This window comes from Stigmatopora nigra, chromosome 9 (assembly GCF_051989575.1).
Source record: "Stigmatopora nigra isolate UIUO_SnigA chromosome 9, RoL_Snig_1.1, whole genome shotgun sequence".
Classification (NCBI taxonomy): Eukaryota; Metazoa; Chordata; class Actinopteri; order Syngnathiformes; family Syngnathidae; genus Stigmatopora; species Stigmatopora nigra.
The window spans coordinates 6,672,075-6,691,747 of record NC_135516.1 but is presented as its reverse complement, the minus strand read 5'-3'; the positions used below and the strand labels follow the sequence as shown (position 1 = coordinate 6,691,747).

General features: G+C 39.6%; 1 protein-coding gene across 1 annotated transcript in view; it reads left to right on the top strand.

Moving 5' to 3' along the window:
* The window catches only part of cacna1eb (calcium channel, voltage-dependent, R type, alpha 1E subunit b), a 41,813-nt gene that overhangs the window by 4,532 nt on the left and 17,608 nt on the right, over positions 1–19,673 (top strand). Inside the window, exons 5-13 of the mRNA XM_077723610.1 lie at positions 7,133–7,447; positions 10,269–10,374; positions 10,701–10,840; positions 15,242–15,345; positions 16,314–16,472; positions 17,095–17,285; positions 17,850–17,953; positions 18,186–18,301; positions 19,422–19,475. Of these exons, the coding sequence (XP_077579736.1) occupies positions 7,133–7,447; positions 10,269–10,374; positions 10,701–10,840; positions 15,242–15,345; positions 16,314–16,472; positions 17,095–17,285; positions 17,850–17,953; positions 18,186–18,301; positions 19,422–19,475 (1,289 nt within the window). The remainder of the gene's footprint in view (positions 1–7,132; positions 7,448–10,268; positions 10,375–10,700; positions 10,841–15,241; positions 15,346–16,313; positions 16,473–17,094; positions 17,286–17,849; positions 17,954–18,185; positions 18,302–19,421; positions 19,476–19,673) is intronic.

The window sequence follows — 19,673 nt, the reverse complement described above, 5'->3', positions numbered from 1 at the left end:
TTCCAAGATTGCCTTAGAAAAACATCACATGTGGGTGTGCGTATCTGTGCCTAAAGGCTTCCCTAAAGGTGAGCTTAGATGTTTATCGCTTCAAATAGCCTACACCTGCTCTGAGTGGTTGAGTTGCGGGGACCATCATTTGAAGTATACATTAGCTTTCAAATTTGTTTAGATTAAAAAAATATATATTTAGTGGCGCGTGCTCTAGAAATGTGGATTCATACTTTGGCGCTGTCCTCCCTGTTTGGCAATCGAATGGTTTTCTTCAGTCTATTCTAGTTTCTTTCCAAAAAAAACAACCTAAAACAAACATGGCTACCATTGATGGTTGGTCAGATTGTGTATCAGTGTCACACTGACACATGATCACTACCTACACTCCCAGTTCAAATGGCTTAGACACCTCTGGGCTGGGGAAGTCTGTAGCTCTCAAAAGTCCTGTCTAAAGGAGCTTTGAGCCTTTTTGTGTTGGATGGCAGCCACCAAGCATGTAGGTGGTTATTTATTTTTAGGAACCCTAAATTCTTGGGATGGAAACCAGTGAGTTGCTTCCATGTCTTTCTGTTGATTTCTTCTCCCACTCGACTTGATTAAACTAGAAACAGAGAGTGATAGTCAACTCAAGGAATAAATTTCCACCCCCTTCTATTTTAAAGAAAAGTATTTAACCTTCATACCTAAAGTGAACTTGGGGATTACTTAAATTTGTTGTTATGTATGAAGCAACATTTGCAATTCTCAACTCATTTAGTAACCAGTTAAGTAATAATATTTTCAATGTCCCACAAAACAGTGCAAATATTTGGGACCACCTTCTTGGTTGTTTACAATGTACATCAATACATAAAAGACCATCATGACAATAATGGTATTATTTTTCTGAATAGTATTTATCATAAAAAAACAAAAAAGTATCCACTTCAAAAGTACTAGAAGCAAAAATAACCTAAGATTTGATCTATAAAAAGACTAATTTAATTTAAAAATGACTGAAAAACATAAGACCAATGTTACGATGAAAATGTGAAGGTGAGTTACCTTGTTGGGAAGTACGCGTGTTAATAGATGGCTGCTTTTATTGCCACTTATATTTGCATTCTGCGGAAAGTAATGAATCAACCTATTATCCCTTACTGTGCCTTGGCTTCAAACTTAGCAGTAGTGTCTGCGTGCATTGAGCATTGCAACTACTGCAAGAGCGACACCCAGCCATTGCGGGCAAGGCGAGGGTGGCGTGATGAGTCGCTTGCCAACACTTGAGCGTGAAGTGGCTCTCTACTAAGCCTCACTCCCTCTCCAAGCCCCCATCCCCAGTCCACCCCACACAAGCACTCACTTCCTCCCGCCTACTCCCTCTATCTCAGGGGTGTCCAAACTACGGCCTACGGCATACTGCTGCCCGCTGCCCAGTTTTCACGGACTATGACCCGCACAAAAAGTTTAATTCCCAGCCTTCATTTTCTTGCACTTCTCATCTGTTACACTAGATGGAGTGCGTCAGTTAAACATTGCTTTTCCATTATCAGGGACACAACCTGACTAGTTTAAATCAGGGTAGGAAATTGAGTAGAATTTCAATATTTATTTTATTATTTTGTTCTCACTTCACATTTTTTGTCTTGCTTCTGCAATGTTTAAGTACTAGTGTAAATATGATTATTGCTTGTGGATTATTTTGTTGCTTTTAGCCCTTAACTCATGACCTGCTTTTTGACACAAATAGACGATGCATTTAAACTTGGATGGCGAACAGGTGATCATGTTTCACTTACAAATCTGTCCAATTAAATTTGACTGGGGGAAGTGGCACCAATCAAACCATCACTAACAAACCCACAAAGTTAAAATGTGGTAGACCCTTATCACCATCAATGGCAGCCAATGAATTGATACTTAAAATTAACATTTTTCACCAATTCTATTCCTCCTGTTTTACAAGTGAAAATGGAAGGATTTTAAGTTAATTAAGCCATTGTGTCACTTAATTTTTTGAAAGCGGCCCTCGGAGAGAATAGTAAGGGCGAATAGTCACCCCTGCTCTATTTAGTCCAAGAGCCACTGCAATTCATTATTGATTTAGAACTATGACTTATTATTTTATCACATAGAAAGGACATGTTAAGATGTGCTACTGTTTAAGTTGTTTTTCAGGTGGTTAGTGTATTGCAGTTTTTTGTCCATTAGGGGATGCTAGGGAATCAGAGGAGGAAAGTAATATCAGGTAAATTTGGCATTGACAAATATTTACATCCATTTTTAAAGTGAAATATATAAGATTTTTTTAATTCACTTTGACACGCAAATTGTCACTCAATATGAAATTACTTTTCTTTTTTGATGAAATTTTAGTATGTTGTTTTGACCTAATTTCTCTTACATGGCTATTTTAACATAATGCATTTAGACTCCATTGTTGTAGTTTTAATCTAAGTCATCTATTTAGGTGAACAAAATTATACCTCCTGTGCAATTAAAAAACAGGCATATCTACATCTTCATGATGTCTGTTTTAAAGTACTAAACATTTTAATGTAATACAAATGTATATTCAACTAATAGGCATTTTTTTTCTTTGACATTTTTCTATTATTTTCTCCCTTCCACCCCCCAATTTGAGTGGCACTCATTGGTCACAACCGCACAAGCGAATATTGGTTGCCAGGGAACAAGTGCAGGAAGGTATATTTTTGAAAAAAAAATACTCAAACCACTTGACTAAAATTTGGCCGAATGCCTGCATACAATTATTTGCTGTGAATGAACATGTGCGTGTATTCGTAGCAGTGTGATGCTTTACTGCTCACGTATGCCAGTGTTATATGAGAGTAAATTGCTGTTTTTGGGGAGGCTGTATCAGCATTCCTTCTATTGTGATCTTTGTAAACATTTACAGTTCCAGGATCAGGAGAAAAAAAAAACATTATTCTTTATGGACTAAAGGGCCAGCCAACCATTTCCCTTGACCACTGGACCAGGGGTGGGCAAACTTTTTGGCCCGGGGGCTACATTGACTTTAAAATTTTAACAGATGGGCCGGGTCAGCACAAGATACGATACATATAAAAAAAAGTGCATCCGTTAACAGTACATATGAAACATAAACAGAAAAAAGGACTAAAGTATTAACATACTCATCACTCCATGCATTTAGCCATTTGTTTTATTCTTTGAATGGTTACAATCTATTGTTTGCCTTTAAAAAGTTTATTTGATTCACCTTCAACACCGCTTATATTCGTCATTGTTGCTGGTGCCGGATTTTCTGTGAAAATTAAACCTAAACTGGTTTTCAGTAAGTCTTAAGGCACACACAGAGAAAGACAACCATTCACAATCACACACTGCCTGCGCCAAAGTCAGGTGAATGAACTTGTACTAATCAATTTCATTTTTAAGCAAATAAACAGTTGGACTATATGATGATTAAGGGGGCTCATGGGAGATCTTTGACTCCTGAGCTGCTATGAAACAAACACAAGGGACAATCTTATAAAGTGGACTGAACTTATCCAACCAGAGGTTAGCATCCCTTGTTATCTTTACGTAGATTACCACACTTAGGAAGTATAGGACACTTGCCTAATTGTGTATAACTCTGCTTCCTTATTTTGCCCACGTGGCACATCAACTCAGTAGAACCACAAAATACAGTTAGACATCAAGTCCTCCATTTGTATGTATTTGTATGCGAGTGTGTGTGTGTGTGTGTGTGAGTGTGTGTGAGTGTGTGAGTGTGTGTGAGAGAGAGGGGAGAGAGAGAGAGAGAGAGGGAGAGAGAGAGAGAGAGAGAGAGAGGGAGAGAGAGAGAGAGAGAGAGAGAGAGAGAGAGAGAGAGAGAGAGAGAGAGAGAGAGAGAGAGAGAGAGAGAGAGAGAGAATGACAGAGAGAGAAAGAATGACAGAGAGAGAGAAAGAGAACAAGAAAGAGAGAGAGAGAGAACAAGAAAGAGAGAGAACGAGAGAGAAAGAGAGAGAACGAGAGAGAAAGAGAACAAGAAAGAGAGAGAGAGAGAACAAGAAAGAGAGAGAACGAGAGAGAAAGAGAACAAGAAAGAGAGAGAGAGAGAACAAGAAAGAGAGAGAACGAGAGAGAAAGAGGAGAGACGAATAGCAGATTTCTGTGGGAAGAGCCGTTGTGAAAGATGTCTTTTGTTAGCAGAAATAAAAAGAACGGGAGCAGGGATACAAGCGAGGCTAGTCACTATGGTAACAGCAGACAGTTTGAGACATGAAGACCGATAGAGATCGAAAAAAGAAGAGAGAAAGTAAAAAGCCAGAACTGCCTTTTGCATGGATGGACAAACATGTTCCTAGAGGATGTCTTACCTAAGTGTGCAGACAAATGGAAGGAAATACAAATGGACTTTCACCTAGTTTGAAAGGACAAATGGAATTGAATAAAACAAAAAGGAAATACATAGTGTGCTGAAGACATTTTTATTAGCATGAGTGAGTTTTTCTGTGTCTTGAAATTGGCACACATGATTGAAATGAAGAAAAAAAGCACTAAAGAAACAGATGGATAGAACCAATATTAATACAAGTGGAAATATTTTCGTTTTATTGACCATTCAAGACATTCTTAGGACCTTTTAATTTTTTAATTTTTAAAAAATTCAGTGTTTTTTATAAGCAGATTGTTGTTACATTTCACATACATGAGGCTTTTCTTTATCATTTCAATCTATAAACTCAAACACTCTGAATCACAGATGTTTCTTTCTTCATTTTTTTTACTTCCTTGAGGATTTGCACTTGTTTGGCTAGAGTAAACTTTTCAACGCCTCTCGGCTTCTCTCCCAATCCTTATCTGAGCTCCTAAACACTAACCATCTGCAGGACCTGATTTAGCTTATTAGCTTTTTTTCCCAACCCTGTTTACCTAAAAGTTTTTTAAAAGAAAAAAAATGTGACAATAAATGAGGTCCCACTTGTGGCATTCAAGGTCCACCCTCCCTTTTTATCCTTCACTTCCCCCAAAAAGGAGCAGATCTATTTTACGCTCTATTTTTATGTCTGACTTTTGCTCCAATTTTAGCACATTGGCCTACTTTTGAAATATTCCTGTAGGACCATACAGCGTCCAATAGCTTTACTATTTTAAACTGCTTTTATTGACATTTGCGGGTGTTCTGTTGTGTATTTGGCTTTCAATGCAACCAGTGGTGCAATTTTAAAAGAACATTTAATATATTTACACAAGTACTGCTACTTGTATTTACCTCATGAGTTTGACTATTGACAGCTCTGCTCATTCACTTAGTCTTGCAAGACCAGTTTTAAAATGTTGCCAGACCCATTCGATCTTTGTGTAGTTCTATCTCAGTGGTGTTCAAACTACGGCCTACGGTAGGGGTCGGGATCCTTTTTGACGAAGAGAGCCATAAACAATTCATATTTTCAAACATTATTCCTTGAGAGTCATACTAAGAATTTATAAGTAAAAATACATGAAAATGTGAGCATTTATTATTCATTTCACTATTTTGAAAGTCTAAAAAAAGTCTGAATTCTTTTGAGAACATTACTTCACTGTTGCTAATCAATGAGTATCAATGAGAGAATGCATGCAGAAGAGTCTAATGAAGAAAAATTATGATTAAAAAAGGCGCTAGAGATAGTTTCGGCGCCACAGTGCTGGCGTGATGCTCCCATTGGGGGACTATGGGAGACCATTTGATCTTTGTGTAGCTCAATGAATGTTTAAATTGAAGAATGGGATCCGAGGCCCAGAGGAGCCAACTTAAATTAGTATGATAGCTTCAGCTTGCATTTCATTGTCATGAAGCCGGAAGTGGCGATACGCACTCGCCTTGCCTGAGGCGACACTGCCATCTCTGGGTGACATCAGTCTCCCCCTAACTAGAATTAGAAAACATCTCTTTTGAACTTCAATTGTCACTTCACTTGATTGTATTTTTCTAAGAAATGTATGCATGTGTGGCAAGAAAATGTGGTTATGTGCAAACAGCATCTGCTCTGCTTTTGCCTTCTCTTTTATTATATATAGTACAAAGCATTTTGTGCTGCATTTCCTATCTGCATGAAAAGTGCTATACAATTAAAGGTTTGATGGATAATGGAGAGGAAACTGTTATGCTGCATTCAACCTCTTAAGAAAAACAATAGAAATACAAAAAAATAATGATTTTTAATTATTTCTTGATGATTGTTTAGGCAGGGGTATAAAACTATGGCCACAGCAAATTGTAAAAATATTGAGTATGACCCCACAAGAAGCTTGACTTGAGCTTACAACCTGTTGCGCTTTGCTGTGTCAACACTAGATGGAGCTAGTCACTTAAATGGTTCCTCTTTATTAGAGGTCAAAACCTGACATGTTGAAATCAAGCATCCTTATGGTGTAGTGATTCACTCGCTTGACTTTGGTGCTGGCAGTGTCGGATCGGTTGCCACTCAGTGGCGGTGTGATTGTGAGCGCAAATAGTTTTCTGTTTCTGCGTGTGCCCTACAGCTGACTGGCGACCAGTTTAGGGTGTAGTCGGCTGGCAAGCACCCCTAACCAGGAAAAGTGGTGTTAAAAATGAAATATGGCATGTTTCCATTCGAAATTGATCAATTTTTCATATATTTTTTCCAGCATCCTTATTCCGCTGGATTATGAGTGGGATTGGTTGATGGTTTTGACTGCTATAAACGTCCAATTTGGCATCAAGGGCTTGCTTTGGTTTTGTTTTTTTAGAGTGGTCCTATTTTGAAAGTTTGGACACCCTAGTTTTAAGGTGTAAAAATGTATTGGTGTGATTATGATTGCTATGGTAACTCAGTGGACTGCCCTCCACTTGTTCTACTCCTCCTCCTCCTCCTGCATTAATTCACTCGGTAGGAGGGTTTCTGTTCCAGCTACTGTGCCTATGAGTTCTCAAACAGCCCATCAGTCGAGCAGGTGATCTTCACCGTCCTCCTCCACACTGTTTGTTGGATGAGTCCATGCGGTGGAGCCAATCTGGCAACCAGCCTCGTCGACTTTCGGAGTTGCTTCAGCTTGTGATGCGTAAAGTTTCCAAGGACCTGCCGAGGAATTCTCATGCGAAAAGTTGTTTTACGTGAAGCTGGGACGTGAAATGGAGTGATCCTCGCCACTTGTGCTCTTTTCAACTCTTTTTTGTTAGAATGGCTCGCTTCGGAGACGAGTCCGCCCCGAGTACCGTGGACTCCGGGGACGGAGACGCGGAGCGTGGCGGGGACGTGCTGGAGTCCGCGTCTACGGCAGCGGCAGCCGGCGGAGGAGGAGACGGTGGAGGTGCCGACGTTTCGGCTGCGATGACGGCGTCCATGAGGCAAGCCAAGGCGCAGCGGGCCCGGACCATGGCTCTGTATAACCCGGTGCCCCACCGGCAGAACTGCCTGACGGTCAACAGGTCGCTGTTCCTCTTTGCCGAGGACAACATCATCCGGAAGTACGCACGAAGAATCATCGAGTGGCCATATCCTTACCGACGCTTAGTGACGTCACGGTTCAGCACCACAGACAGCGACACATGGCCTTGCTTTGGTAAATATATCTATACAACGCAATTTACTACTTTTGAGACATTAGGCATGTATGATCGTCATCTAGCCCCATAGTAACTTTTCTTATCGGTTCTATTATGCCAATTAATCTTATATACTCTTTATTGGTTAAAATCTTTAAAACATTGCCCGAAATATAGCTGTCTTTTTGGGACATCTAAATTGTATCTTGTTTTTTTCATGATTGTAATTACTCAAATAGTTTGATGCCATGTGTCAAACTTCAAATAGTATCTGATTGTTTCCCCCCTTTTAACATTTCCTTAGTTTGTTTGAATCACGCACACAGAGAAATTGAGAGACTTCTTTTTCATATCTACTATCCACTTTTATATAGATCAAAATAGACAAATAGATGATTACAAAATGAGTCCGCCATCAATTTGACATATTCATAAGTGAAAGTTAAATGCCTGACACAATTGCATGCCTGCTGGATTGGAGTCAGTCGACACTTGACCTGCAATCAGTGAAAGTGCCTCTGATTGAAATTCTTCTCCAACCATTCAACTTTTCCAGACATAATTAGTTGACATTTATTGTATGTTATAAAGTATAGATAGTATTTTTATTCATTGTCCCTAAAAAAGACTTTCCCTAATCATCACAAAAGTCCTATAAAGTCATGTTAAGTTTCTAAGTAGCATCCATTTTCATGTAGTAACAAGTAGTGGTATTTGACTAACAGACAGTTTGCATTTGAGTGTGGTGTAGTTGGATCATTATTTTAAGTTGAAAACCATTATTTTATGTTGAGGAAAAAAGTTTCCTTGAAATCATGAGAATAATTTGTTATGCTTCGGAGGGCGTAGGCCATGTGGTTATCTAAAAAGACAAACATGTACTTAATTACAGTTTTAATTGAATTATTTATTTATTGGGGCGGCCCGGCGGGTGAGTAGTTATCGCATCGGCCACACAGTGGGTGACCGGGGTTCAAATTCAGGTCGGTCCACCTGTGTGGAGTTTTTATGTTCTCCCTGGGCCTGCGTGGGTTTTCTCTGGGTACTCTGGTTTCCTTCCGCATTCCAAAAACATGCATGTTAGGCTGATTGGACACTCTAAATTGCCCCTAGGTGTGAGCATGAATGGTTGTTTGTCTCTCTTGTGCCATGTGATTGGCTGGCCATCAATTTAGTGTGTCTGCCTGCTCCTGGCCCAAAGTGAGCTGGAATAGGCTCCAGAACCCCCCGCGACCCTGGTGAGCAGAAAGTGGTTCAGAAACTGATATTTATTTATTCTCTGAATCAGTCCATCTAATGAGATTGTATGATAAAATCAAAAATAAGTTGCAAAGTACACTGAAGTCCAATTGAAATTGCTCTAAAAGCAGATACATCTTCTCCATAGGAGAGAGCGATTGAATTTTTCACTTCCTGTCAGTGTCCCAATACTTTTGCGGGAAGAGCCTCCGCACAGAATTGGAATATTGTGGGGTGCAAATGCTACACTATGTGTTTGCCAATAAGTGAGTATGTTTGTGTGTGTGTGTGTGTGTGTGTGGTGATCATTAGAAGCAGCAGCCTGCGGGGGAGGCTCACACAGTGTGGGCAAATGTAAGCACATCTCTGTATGCCTTATAGTGCTCTGAGTGGGTGTCGGTTCAAATCCAGCTCAGCCGCTCTCCTCTGCCTCCTTGCACAGGATGTGTGCGCGTTTGTGTGGTTTCTCGTCATGTAACGCACACCCTTACGATTGTGCGTTTCGAGCCACGTTCCCTGGCCAAAAGATGCAATGTATTGGACGGTGGATCGACCCCCCACCCACCCCCTTGTTTGCAGCGTGCCAGTCGTCCTCTGGTTACCTAACCAGTGTGGGTGAGTGGGAGCGAGAGGGGCTAGTGGTCAAGATTCGCTTTGGGGCCTTGGAATCAGCAGAGAGGAGTGTGGGAGGTCTTTGGCAAAATGTTGGCGTATTCAGACCCACGTTCCCTCCCGGTCGCTTCCAAGTGCAGATGAATTCAACGTGATTTGGACTGGTTAACACAATGCTTCATCATGTTGTACTTTCCAATTGGCATTAGTAATTCAGACGGTGACCATGTTTCACTCAAGTTAGTTTGAAGCTGCTACAATTGAACATAATACTCTGAAGAGTTTTCCCTACCACTTGTGAATGTCATAAGGAATACTAGTTGAAGTACTGGACATTTTTAGTCCCACTGGGGATCTTACCATTGTTAATGAACTTTTTTTCATAAATTTCAAGGGCTTAAATGCAAGTAGAATATGAATATTAAGATGTCCTTGTAGTCAACCTCCATTTTGCAACCCCATGAAGCTGCCCTGCTTTCTATGTGTGTATATCTACTCTTTATCTTTAATGGAACATTTGTAGTATCAGTACTCAATGTTTGCCCTATTGAAACAAATGATTTCCAACACATGGATTTGACATTCATGATATTATTATTGTCTATTTGCAGTGTAGTCCCCATTGGGAGGAATTGCTTTATATAACCTGTTTATTTAGATGCTAATGGAAAAATAGAGCACCCATCTGTCTGCTTGAATGTTTTTCATCCTCTTAGTCAGGCCAAGGTGACACTCCGGTTTGCTTCCTCCCTCCCTCACCTGTTCTCCATATTTCACAAAGAACTTTAAAGGACTTGAAGGTCGCCATAGCGACAACCGCCTCACTAACAGATTCCCTCGCATATTCCAAAGCAGGACATTTCATGTAGATATCCTTTTTTATATAAAATCTGTCTTTCCTTAACTTCCTGCTTCTTACGCCATTCGAATATATGATCCTGGCGACCATTACGGCAAACTGTGTGGTATTGGCTTTGGAGCAGCACTTACCTGGAGAGGACAAGACCCCAATGGCAAAGAGACTGGTGAGTGTTAATGTGAGCGGAATGATCAGCGGAATTTCAAAATCAGCTTTTTTACAATTCAAATACATCGTAATTTCACATTTTTTTGGATGAAGCCAGCTCAGTTAAGAGAAAAATACTTTGAAGATGATCAAAACAAGTGATTTAAACCCAGGGGGTCCAAACCTTTTTAATTAAAGGAAGCCAAGGTCAACAGGAAATCCTTTTACTTTCGATTTCGACCTTTATGCAGACAGAAATGCTTTGACTAAGTGAAAAGCTTCAAATTTAAAACTTCTTGTGTGTGACTTGTACCCCCTTTTGCTGATCCATCTTTACATGTGCAGGAAAAAACAGAACCATACTTCATTGGGATCTTCTGCTTTGAGGCGGGCATAAAGCTGGTGGCACTGGGCTTTGTTTTCCACAAAGGTTCTTACCTGAGGAATGGATGGAACGTCATGGACTTCATCGTCGTGCTGAGCGGGTGAGTGACGGCATACCGTCTCCATAGCAACCGCAATGTTTATTTCGCACAAATTGATGGTCGACAAACATTGTTTTTGGAACGGCTTGTGCAAAGCAAATAGTCAGTGTCGTCTGTTCCTGCTCAAAAATCAATGTGTGTTCTTTATTGTTGTTTAGAAACTGAAATGTCTACACAACTCAGGCCTGTTTTTAAGCATATCAAGTAAGAAAAACTAAAGATGCATCACATTCAACAATATAAATAGTATTAAAATGTACATTATATACTCAGGGAGGCACATTTTGCACTTTTGCATGAGAGACTTTGGGACAAAATATATAACAATGTAGATTATCCGTACTAACAGGTGTTAATTTAATCAGTTTAATCCTATTTTACTTGTACTTGAACGTATAAAATTGATTCTTCCTTTCTGATTCATTTAAAAATAACTTCCCCTCAAAAATTGGACTTTTACTCCATTGTATTCAGGTGCAACTTATAGTCGGAAAAATACACTCATGACATTTGCAGCACACATTGGATATATATGTTGATATTGTATTTTACAGGCGCATACTAAAAAGCTATTTTACATAAAACCTCTTCAAATGAGTGTGTATTTTCGACAAAATCAATTCAGCGTTTATGCAGCTGTGGTTGCTGAAGCGAAAGATTAATTTCCGACACACTTTGTGGATTTATGTGGGTGCGTTCATACGAGACACTATTCCTGTTCCTCTATGAAGGCCTTTTGTAGTGTTTTCCATTAAGCTTGACCCAATGGGTGGGTCTTGAGTTTTGTCAATGAGGGTTTTTGCCATTTACAACTGGCAATACCAATGTAGGAAATGTGGGTTTCCATAGAGAAGTATCCATTTTAGGTGGGTGGATAACTGGATTGGCACGTGTGTCTAAAATCTGCTCGTAGTCGCCTCCAGCGCCCCACTAAATTCAACCAAGAAGCAGGTGGGGGGATCAGCCAGCTTGAAAACAACATCACACACAATGAGTTTTAATTTGAGCACTGGATTTGGTGAATAAATTCAAGGCAGTGGTTCACGGTGTGATGAATGCGGAACCGCTGCTGTCGGTGTTTTAAGATCACAACTTTACACCCACGTATTTTTTTTCCTTCCATCTTTCCGCATGACTCTTTTCCTCTCTCTTATGTAAAATAAACACACTTGTTTTTTTCTTTTTTTGCTTTGGTATCCACTACAACTCCACTGGTATCAAAATTTGACATGAAAACGTCAAAAATTGGCAAAATTTTAACATGTTTTAACATCATTTGTTTCAAATTCAACCAAAACATTATCAAATATGATTCTAGTAGTATAATTCCTTCTTGGTATGGTGCGGGAACATTTTAATTTATATTTTACATGAATTCTAATTCATTATTTTATCATATCAGTGTTTCTCTTGCACTGCAATTAACCGAGGATTTATAAAAACTATAGTATAGTGTCCATTATTTCAATAACCCCCCTCAACTCTATCATGAAAAAAACACATTGCCATTAACTATCAGATTGAGCAAATATATCACATGAGTGGTACTTTTAAATTCCATTAAATGGTAGGGGGCTCATTACTTTTCTGTCCTCAAATTTATACAAGAATGAGACACTAATAATAGGTCTTTTTAATGACCCACTCTTCTGAAAAAAAAGATTTAAGCTACTGCAGTGCACAATTAATTTGACTTGTATGGTCTTCAATAACATGAATGAGTTAAATTTGGGCCATTTTTTGTGTGGTGAATTATAATTGTCAGTATTAATATTTTCACGTGAATGGATAATATGCATTTTCAGTATTTAGTGCAACCCAAAGATCATGTTGCTTAATTTAAACCACATTTGGTGACGGGTGGCCTGGTTTCCCACTCGGCATCTGACACATTTATCTTGTGGCACATCTGCCTGTAACACGGACACATGTGCACACACATATATATATAGTCACTCAAATTGCATTACAAGTAAGTCAGACTTAAAAGAAAGTGTGCACATGTGTTACAGAAGCCGTGTGGGAATCCAATTGAGGCCACTGGGTTAACGCTGGCGGCGTTCATTTCCATTTGGTATAAATGAACTACTAAGATACAATCTGCTGGGACAAGAGGCTCAATTTAAAAAAAAAAAGCCTTCATTTGACTGATGTTGGTAGGCCGTATGGTAAAGCAGAAAAGGAAGAACTTGGTCGCTAATTGAATTTGGTTGCAATCTATGTCATGTAATCACATCACATCTGTAATATCATTTGAATTCAACAGTATCATAATCATGAGTTATTACTTTTTAGGATATTAGTGTGTCCAGTCAGGAGGCCCATATGCAATAGTTCTGCTCAAAAGGCGAGTACTGCGACAACTGCTGCAATCGTGGCTGTTGTTGGCGGTACTGAGTGTAGGTGGAGGTGTGTGGGAGAGGCTGCGTGTAATTATTCAGCCTCGCCACCGCCAGTTTGCCACAGTCTTTCGTGTACACAATGAAGAGCCAAGAAAGACGACGTGTCAGCCTCTGGCTCAATGACAAAAACTTACTCAGTGAATTTAATGAAAAGATAAATGGCAAAAACAAAAACACCATTGACAATGATGTTCAACTAGTAGATAAAGAGTTATCCTGATCACATATTTTTGACAACTTGGAAAAACCGACCTCACAGCTCTTAGGTCCTGGTTTGAATCTAGCTTGGTCCACCTGTGTGGAGTTTGCATGTTTGCCTGCGTGGGTTTTCTCCAGTTAACTTGGTTTCTTCTTACATTTCAAAAACATGCATGGTAGGCCGATTGGACAGTCTAAATTGCCCCTAGGTATGAGTGCGAGTGGGAATGGTTGTCCGTCTCCTTGTTCCCTGCAATCGGCTGTCCACCGATTAAGGGTTTCCCCGCCTCTGGCCAAAGGCAGCTATGATGGGCTCCAACACCCCCTGCGAACCTTGTGAGGATAAAGTGGTTCAGAAAAGGAATGAATGAATAGATTGGCAGCATGTTTATTACAAAAGCTGTACATTTCAGCATGAATGGTGCCTTCACAGATCAGCCATGCAATCCTAACCAAATCTCTCTACCCTTTCCATGGAGTGATAATGAGGCAAAATGACTTTGAACTAGCAACGCTGCCTGCTGCCTTTTGTGGTCAATGTGTTTGGAGCGAAGGCTATTTCTGCTGGATTCCACTCTGCTGCTCCTTCCTGGTGTCTCTCACCACACCACACGTTCACACAAACTCGCATACACATGCGCTCACGCTCCTCCTTCCCACGGCTTTCAGGAGAGCTTCTGCGTGGGCTGTGGTTGAGGCTATGCCACCAAATGCCTTCTGTCCTTAAATATACACGCGCACAAGCAGTGTAATGCGGGTGTGGGGGGTCAAATTTGACCATGTCAAGGGTTGCCTCATGCATATGCCTGTAAAGTATCTTGTCTTTAGTTTTCTCACAATAGCTGTGCACTTGACTAAAATCAAGATGTATACAAGCATTTTATACTAGTTGCTTTTTGTGTGGAGGTGGTGGTACAATCTGTATTAGTGTGTGTGATTGTGTGTTTTTGTGTGGGTGATGCCTCCCAGGTATTTTTTTTAAACGTCTATATGCCGTATGTATAATAATTCATTTCTTTCCGCTTATTCTCACAAGGGTCCTGGAGCCTATTCTAACCAATTTATGGACAATAGGTGGTTTAACCTGAACTGGTGGCCAGCCAATCACAGGGCATAAGGAGTAAAATAACCTTGCATGCATGCAATTTGGTATGATCAATCAGAATATTAAACAGGCTTTGGGGATGTGGGAGGAAACTGGAATACCAACTGAAAGCCTACTCGGGCATGGGGAAAACATGCAAAGTGTACACTTGAAGGATGGAATGGACCAGGGATTGAACCGTTGCTCTTAGAACTGTGAGCGGATGTACTCACCGCTTTTCCATCGTGTTGCCATATTCGATAATAATAAATCTATACACATGTTCACCTTTGTTAATACATCATTCCACGTGTTTTTGCACGATCATTATTTATTCACTTAATTGTTTTGGCTATCCTTGTCCATTGAATTTTTAGACATCATGGACGAAAGCATTAATCTGTCAATTTTGGAGCCTATCCTGGCTGATTTAAGAAAAAAAAAGCAAACTATACTCTAAACTGGTTGCTATTCACTCGTAGCACACATGCGGTGAATAGCAATCCACACTCACAATCACGACACCACTTAATGGAATCGATCCTTTGCCCCCCTGTGCCAAACTCAGCCAAATGTACTACTATTACCCCATCAGCAATTAGAATGCAATAACCTGCACAAAAAAAGAGAGAATGGGGCACCTTTTTGTGTTGGCTTTATCTTCATTTTCATCACAAGATGACTGCATGTGAGTAACAATCTTGTCTGTGTATTAAGGATCCTGGCAACAGCTGGAGCGCACATGAACATCCCCGTGGACCTTCGTACTCTGAGGGCCGTACGCGTCTTAAGACCCCTCAAGCTAGTCTCCGGCATCCCCAGTGAGTCATTTACTATACTAACTACTCTATATAATATTGCTTCCTGACAAGAAGCGACTGAGTGAAGTACATGCTTCCACCAAAGTTTTAACATTTGGCCCAAATAGAATTGCAAAGGCATTAATTAAAAGTCATTTTAATTTGCTTTTGTAACTGTTGGAATAATCTTGCACACTTTTAACATACATGCTGGGTTTTAACTTACATTTGTTGATATAATATCAACCTTTTTCAATTCCATTCAATTGCATGTTGAAAAGCATTGTTCTTTACATGTTGGAATGTCACTTTTAATTATATATATATATATATATTTGCAAAGCAGTGAACCTTGCCCCAACTTAACTTGGCAAAAAGTGAGCCTTCACCAGTGCCATTTATATTTAACATGTTCACGTGTAATGTTTCAATTAGGTGTTTTTGGCACATTTTGTTACACGTTTTGTTCCCCCTTTCAGACCTTTTTGTAATCTTTTGAATACAGCATCTATAATGTCGAACGTTTTGAACGTTGAACATTTTTTTTCTCCATTATAATCGATGGTCATTACTAAGACTAATTATCCAATTTTTCGTCCGGTGAATAAACTCTCTGTTGTAGTAAAAAAAAAAGAAAAAAATCAGAAAAATGCAGAAATTAAAGTCAAATCATATAATCAACTAATTTCATATTTCATGCCGTGTTACAACTATGTAAAGCGCAACTATGTTTTGACAGATCTTAACTGAAAAAAAGTTGTTTCTACAATTGTGGAGACACTAACTATAAGACTACTATAAATAAGGATAACACATGGTTGCAATATCAATTAAGATTAAAAGAAAAATTCAACATACCCAATTTAATAATATACTTTGGATATATTTTCATAGTTCCACTTATTTTGGCAATTCTATTCTAAACAGTGCTTTAGGAAATTATTGTCTAAAAACTTTCTGGACTGAAACCATTCTGCCTCCATCCACAGGCCTGCAAATTGTGCTCAAGTCCATCATGAAGGCCATGATCCCTCTACTACAGATCGGCCTTCTCCTTTTCTTCGCCATCCTCATGTTTGCCATCATCGGCCTGGAGTTCTACAGCGGGAAGCTTCACCACACCTGTCAGCCATCTGTCGAAATCCTCGGTATGCCTCTTATGTTAGCTCTCCTAAATTATAAAGGTGTGCCTAATTTTTGGACCACTGGGTTACATCATTATTCTTGCGTTTCCCAAAATGAAACACCAAGGAAGAGTTGCTAGTGGGTGTACACACGTTTTTTTTGTTAAACAGTGGCACGTGTCCTTGCATTAAGTGTTTTGATCGTGTCTTTTTCATCCCACGGTCCATTTTGCAGCTCTGATTAAATACCTGCTGGCTCATTGCGGAGCTGCACTGGAGTTTGAAAGCATTCCATTTATACGCTATTCGAACGTTTCAGCTATTTAGCCAAGCATTTCTTATGCTTCTCATTTGGTTTGTGGGTAAACTGAATGGTAGCTTTGCTGACTTTTGAGTCAAATGAAAGGGACAGGTCCATAGCGGACATCATTCACAGCAATGGTGGGTCTCTTTCAGGCTTTTCAAATGCCAACAGTGGAGTGGAAGCTCTTTGACACTGGACAGATGGCAGAACATGACTTGTGCACAAGGCGTTAATTTATGCTGAATGCAACATGGCAGCTAGTGTCCTACTCATATTGGTTCTGCCCTCGTAAGGTCAGTGCTCTTTTGCATCTCAAGTAACAGTAGTTTTTTTTTTTAACAGACAATGAAACGGTAGACTCTTCTGAGTTGGCGTTTGCGTGCGGTGTCAGGAAGTGTCCCGAGAGTTACGACTGTAATGATACCTGGATTGGCCCCAATGATGGCATCACGCAATTCGATAATATCCTCTTCGCCGTTCTCACCGTTTTTCAGTGCATCACCATGGAAGGATGGACGGCTGTGCTGTACAATGTAAGTGTGTGAAAATATTAACAATGCTTCTTTATGTTTCATTCTATACTGTTATAATATCACTTTTTTTTTTGCTTGGACTTCTGTCAACATTGTGTGGGAATGCTTTCATGCTGCTTGGTAAATCCTCTAGTTTACTCCCTGCTGAATTTGGGGCATTTGTGGGTCACTTACTGTAATTTGGGGTATTTTGGATTTCATGCTGATTTTAGGTCACTTATGGGTCATTTTTTGTGATTACTGACAAGATCCTATTTATTTTGGTGCCTTTTCGGGTCACTTGTTGTGCCACAGATGTTTTTTTTCTGCTGAATTTAGGGCATTTGTGGGTCATTTACTGTAATTTGGATTTTTTTGGATTTCGTGCTGATTTTAAGTCACTTACCGGTCATTTTTTAATGATTTATGGCCAGATCCTATTTATTTTGGTGCCTTTCCGGTTCACTAGTTGTATCACACTTTTTGTTTTAGCACATTATTTGACTGCTTGTCCATCTCTTAACAAGGAAAAATTCTGTGCCTAATACCAAACTGAAATACATTATATTTGGGAATTTTTCTTAGACTAATGATGCCCTGGGCCCAACATGGAATTGGATGTACTTCATCCCACTCATTATTATTGGCTCCTTCTTTGTGCTCAACCTGGTGCTGGGAGTCCTGTCAGGGTGAGTGTGATCAAAATCTTTTCCATGTCTATTTCCTTTCTTTTACTAACTACCACAACACCTGCTCTGAGATCTGGGCTAGCAGGGGATGAGTTTAACTAATGATAGCATTTGAAAGACACTACTCTCCCTGAAAGAATGAATTGGACATATATCTCCCTCAGAGGCAGCCAATGAGTTATGTGTGTTTTCTTTCTTCTTCTTTTTTTCTATCACATGCATACCATCTCAGAGAGTTTGCCAAGGAGAGAGAGCGAGTGGAGAACAGGCGGGCCTTCATGAAATTGCGGCGGCAGCAGCAGGTGGAACGAGAACTGAATGGCTACCGTGCCTGGATAGACAGGGCAGGTACTGCAACAATTTGCTGTGCAAGCTTGGCTTCATCCGCCATTTTTCACTTGAGCTAAACTCACCCAACACGTCATTTTTGGATATACACCGGGTGTCTGTGCTATAGGGATGCACGTACAAATGCTATAATGGCGTCTGCGCTGGCCGTCACCCACGCAAGTAGAGAGTGAGAAAAAGGTGATACTGACTCACTCGCTTACAGTAAATGTGTTCACATTTATGCATGTGAATTGTGTGTGCTTGTTGGTGTGGGTGAGTGTGGGAAGCGAGAGTGAGAGTTATTGCGAGAACTGAGCAGGGAATAAGAGCTCCTTCTCTCAAGGAGGTCATACGGGCCTCGGAGCGTTTACATCAGCGCCGGTCTCGTTCCCAAAATCGGAACCGTCCACTCAATGTGTTCTGTATTTCCTCAAATAGACTAATAGGCTGTTGCCCCAATTGTAGTAGTCACTTGGAAGCATTCAAAATGGAATGGTTCCCCCTTTTCATATAGAGAAAAAAGTAATGTTAGTCATTAGTATTTCAAAGCACAAGTGCTGGGAATAAGATGATACATGCTGTAGAGTGGGTTTGAGTCCCAGTGCTCGAAGGCATTGATGGCCCTGGTTTAAAAAATAGCTGCATTGTGTCAGGTTTTGTATATATCATTTTTTTTTCTCTTTGACCACCGACAGCTTTTTAAGTTGTTTTTTCCGACTTTAATTCTCTGAAAAAATATTATTCTAACATATATCTATTCAATCTGTTCATCTCCGTTTAACTATTTCTACTTTAACGTATGTTTGTTCTTAGTTTCTGAGCAAATAAAAAGATGCCCTCCCAAAAATGTCACTTATAATCCAATCGGACTTATTAATATTTATTTTTCTCTTTATTGTGTATTCTTTGCTTGGTGCAATTTATACTGAGGTGTGAATTATATGCAACTTTCATTTAGAAATTAAGTAATGCATACAAGAAAAAAAAATCCCTAAAAATTCAATAATCTCATAACACTATTAGTCAATATCTATATTTTATGGATCTACTTAACCAATTTACTTTAACCCAGTTATAAACACCACCCTGTAATTATTTGTAGGATTACTGCTTAAAACAAACTTTTCTGTCATTACAGAGGAAGTAATGCTGGCAGAAGAGAACAAGAATTCAGGAAGATCAGCACTAGATGGTAAGATATCACCCTAAATATAATAAACTGAACATTTTTTTGACATCTTTACCAATTATTACAATGTGACTACCTATAAAAATGATAATAAGCTTGTGCAATGCCCAGAAAACCAGACATAAAATGATAGTTGGGATTAAAACACAAAATGTAGGTGTTGGTGCAACTGTAAATGACAATATGGTTGGTAATCTTTGT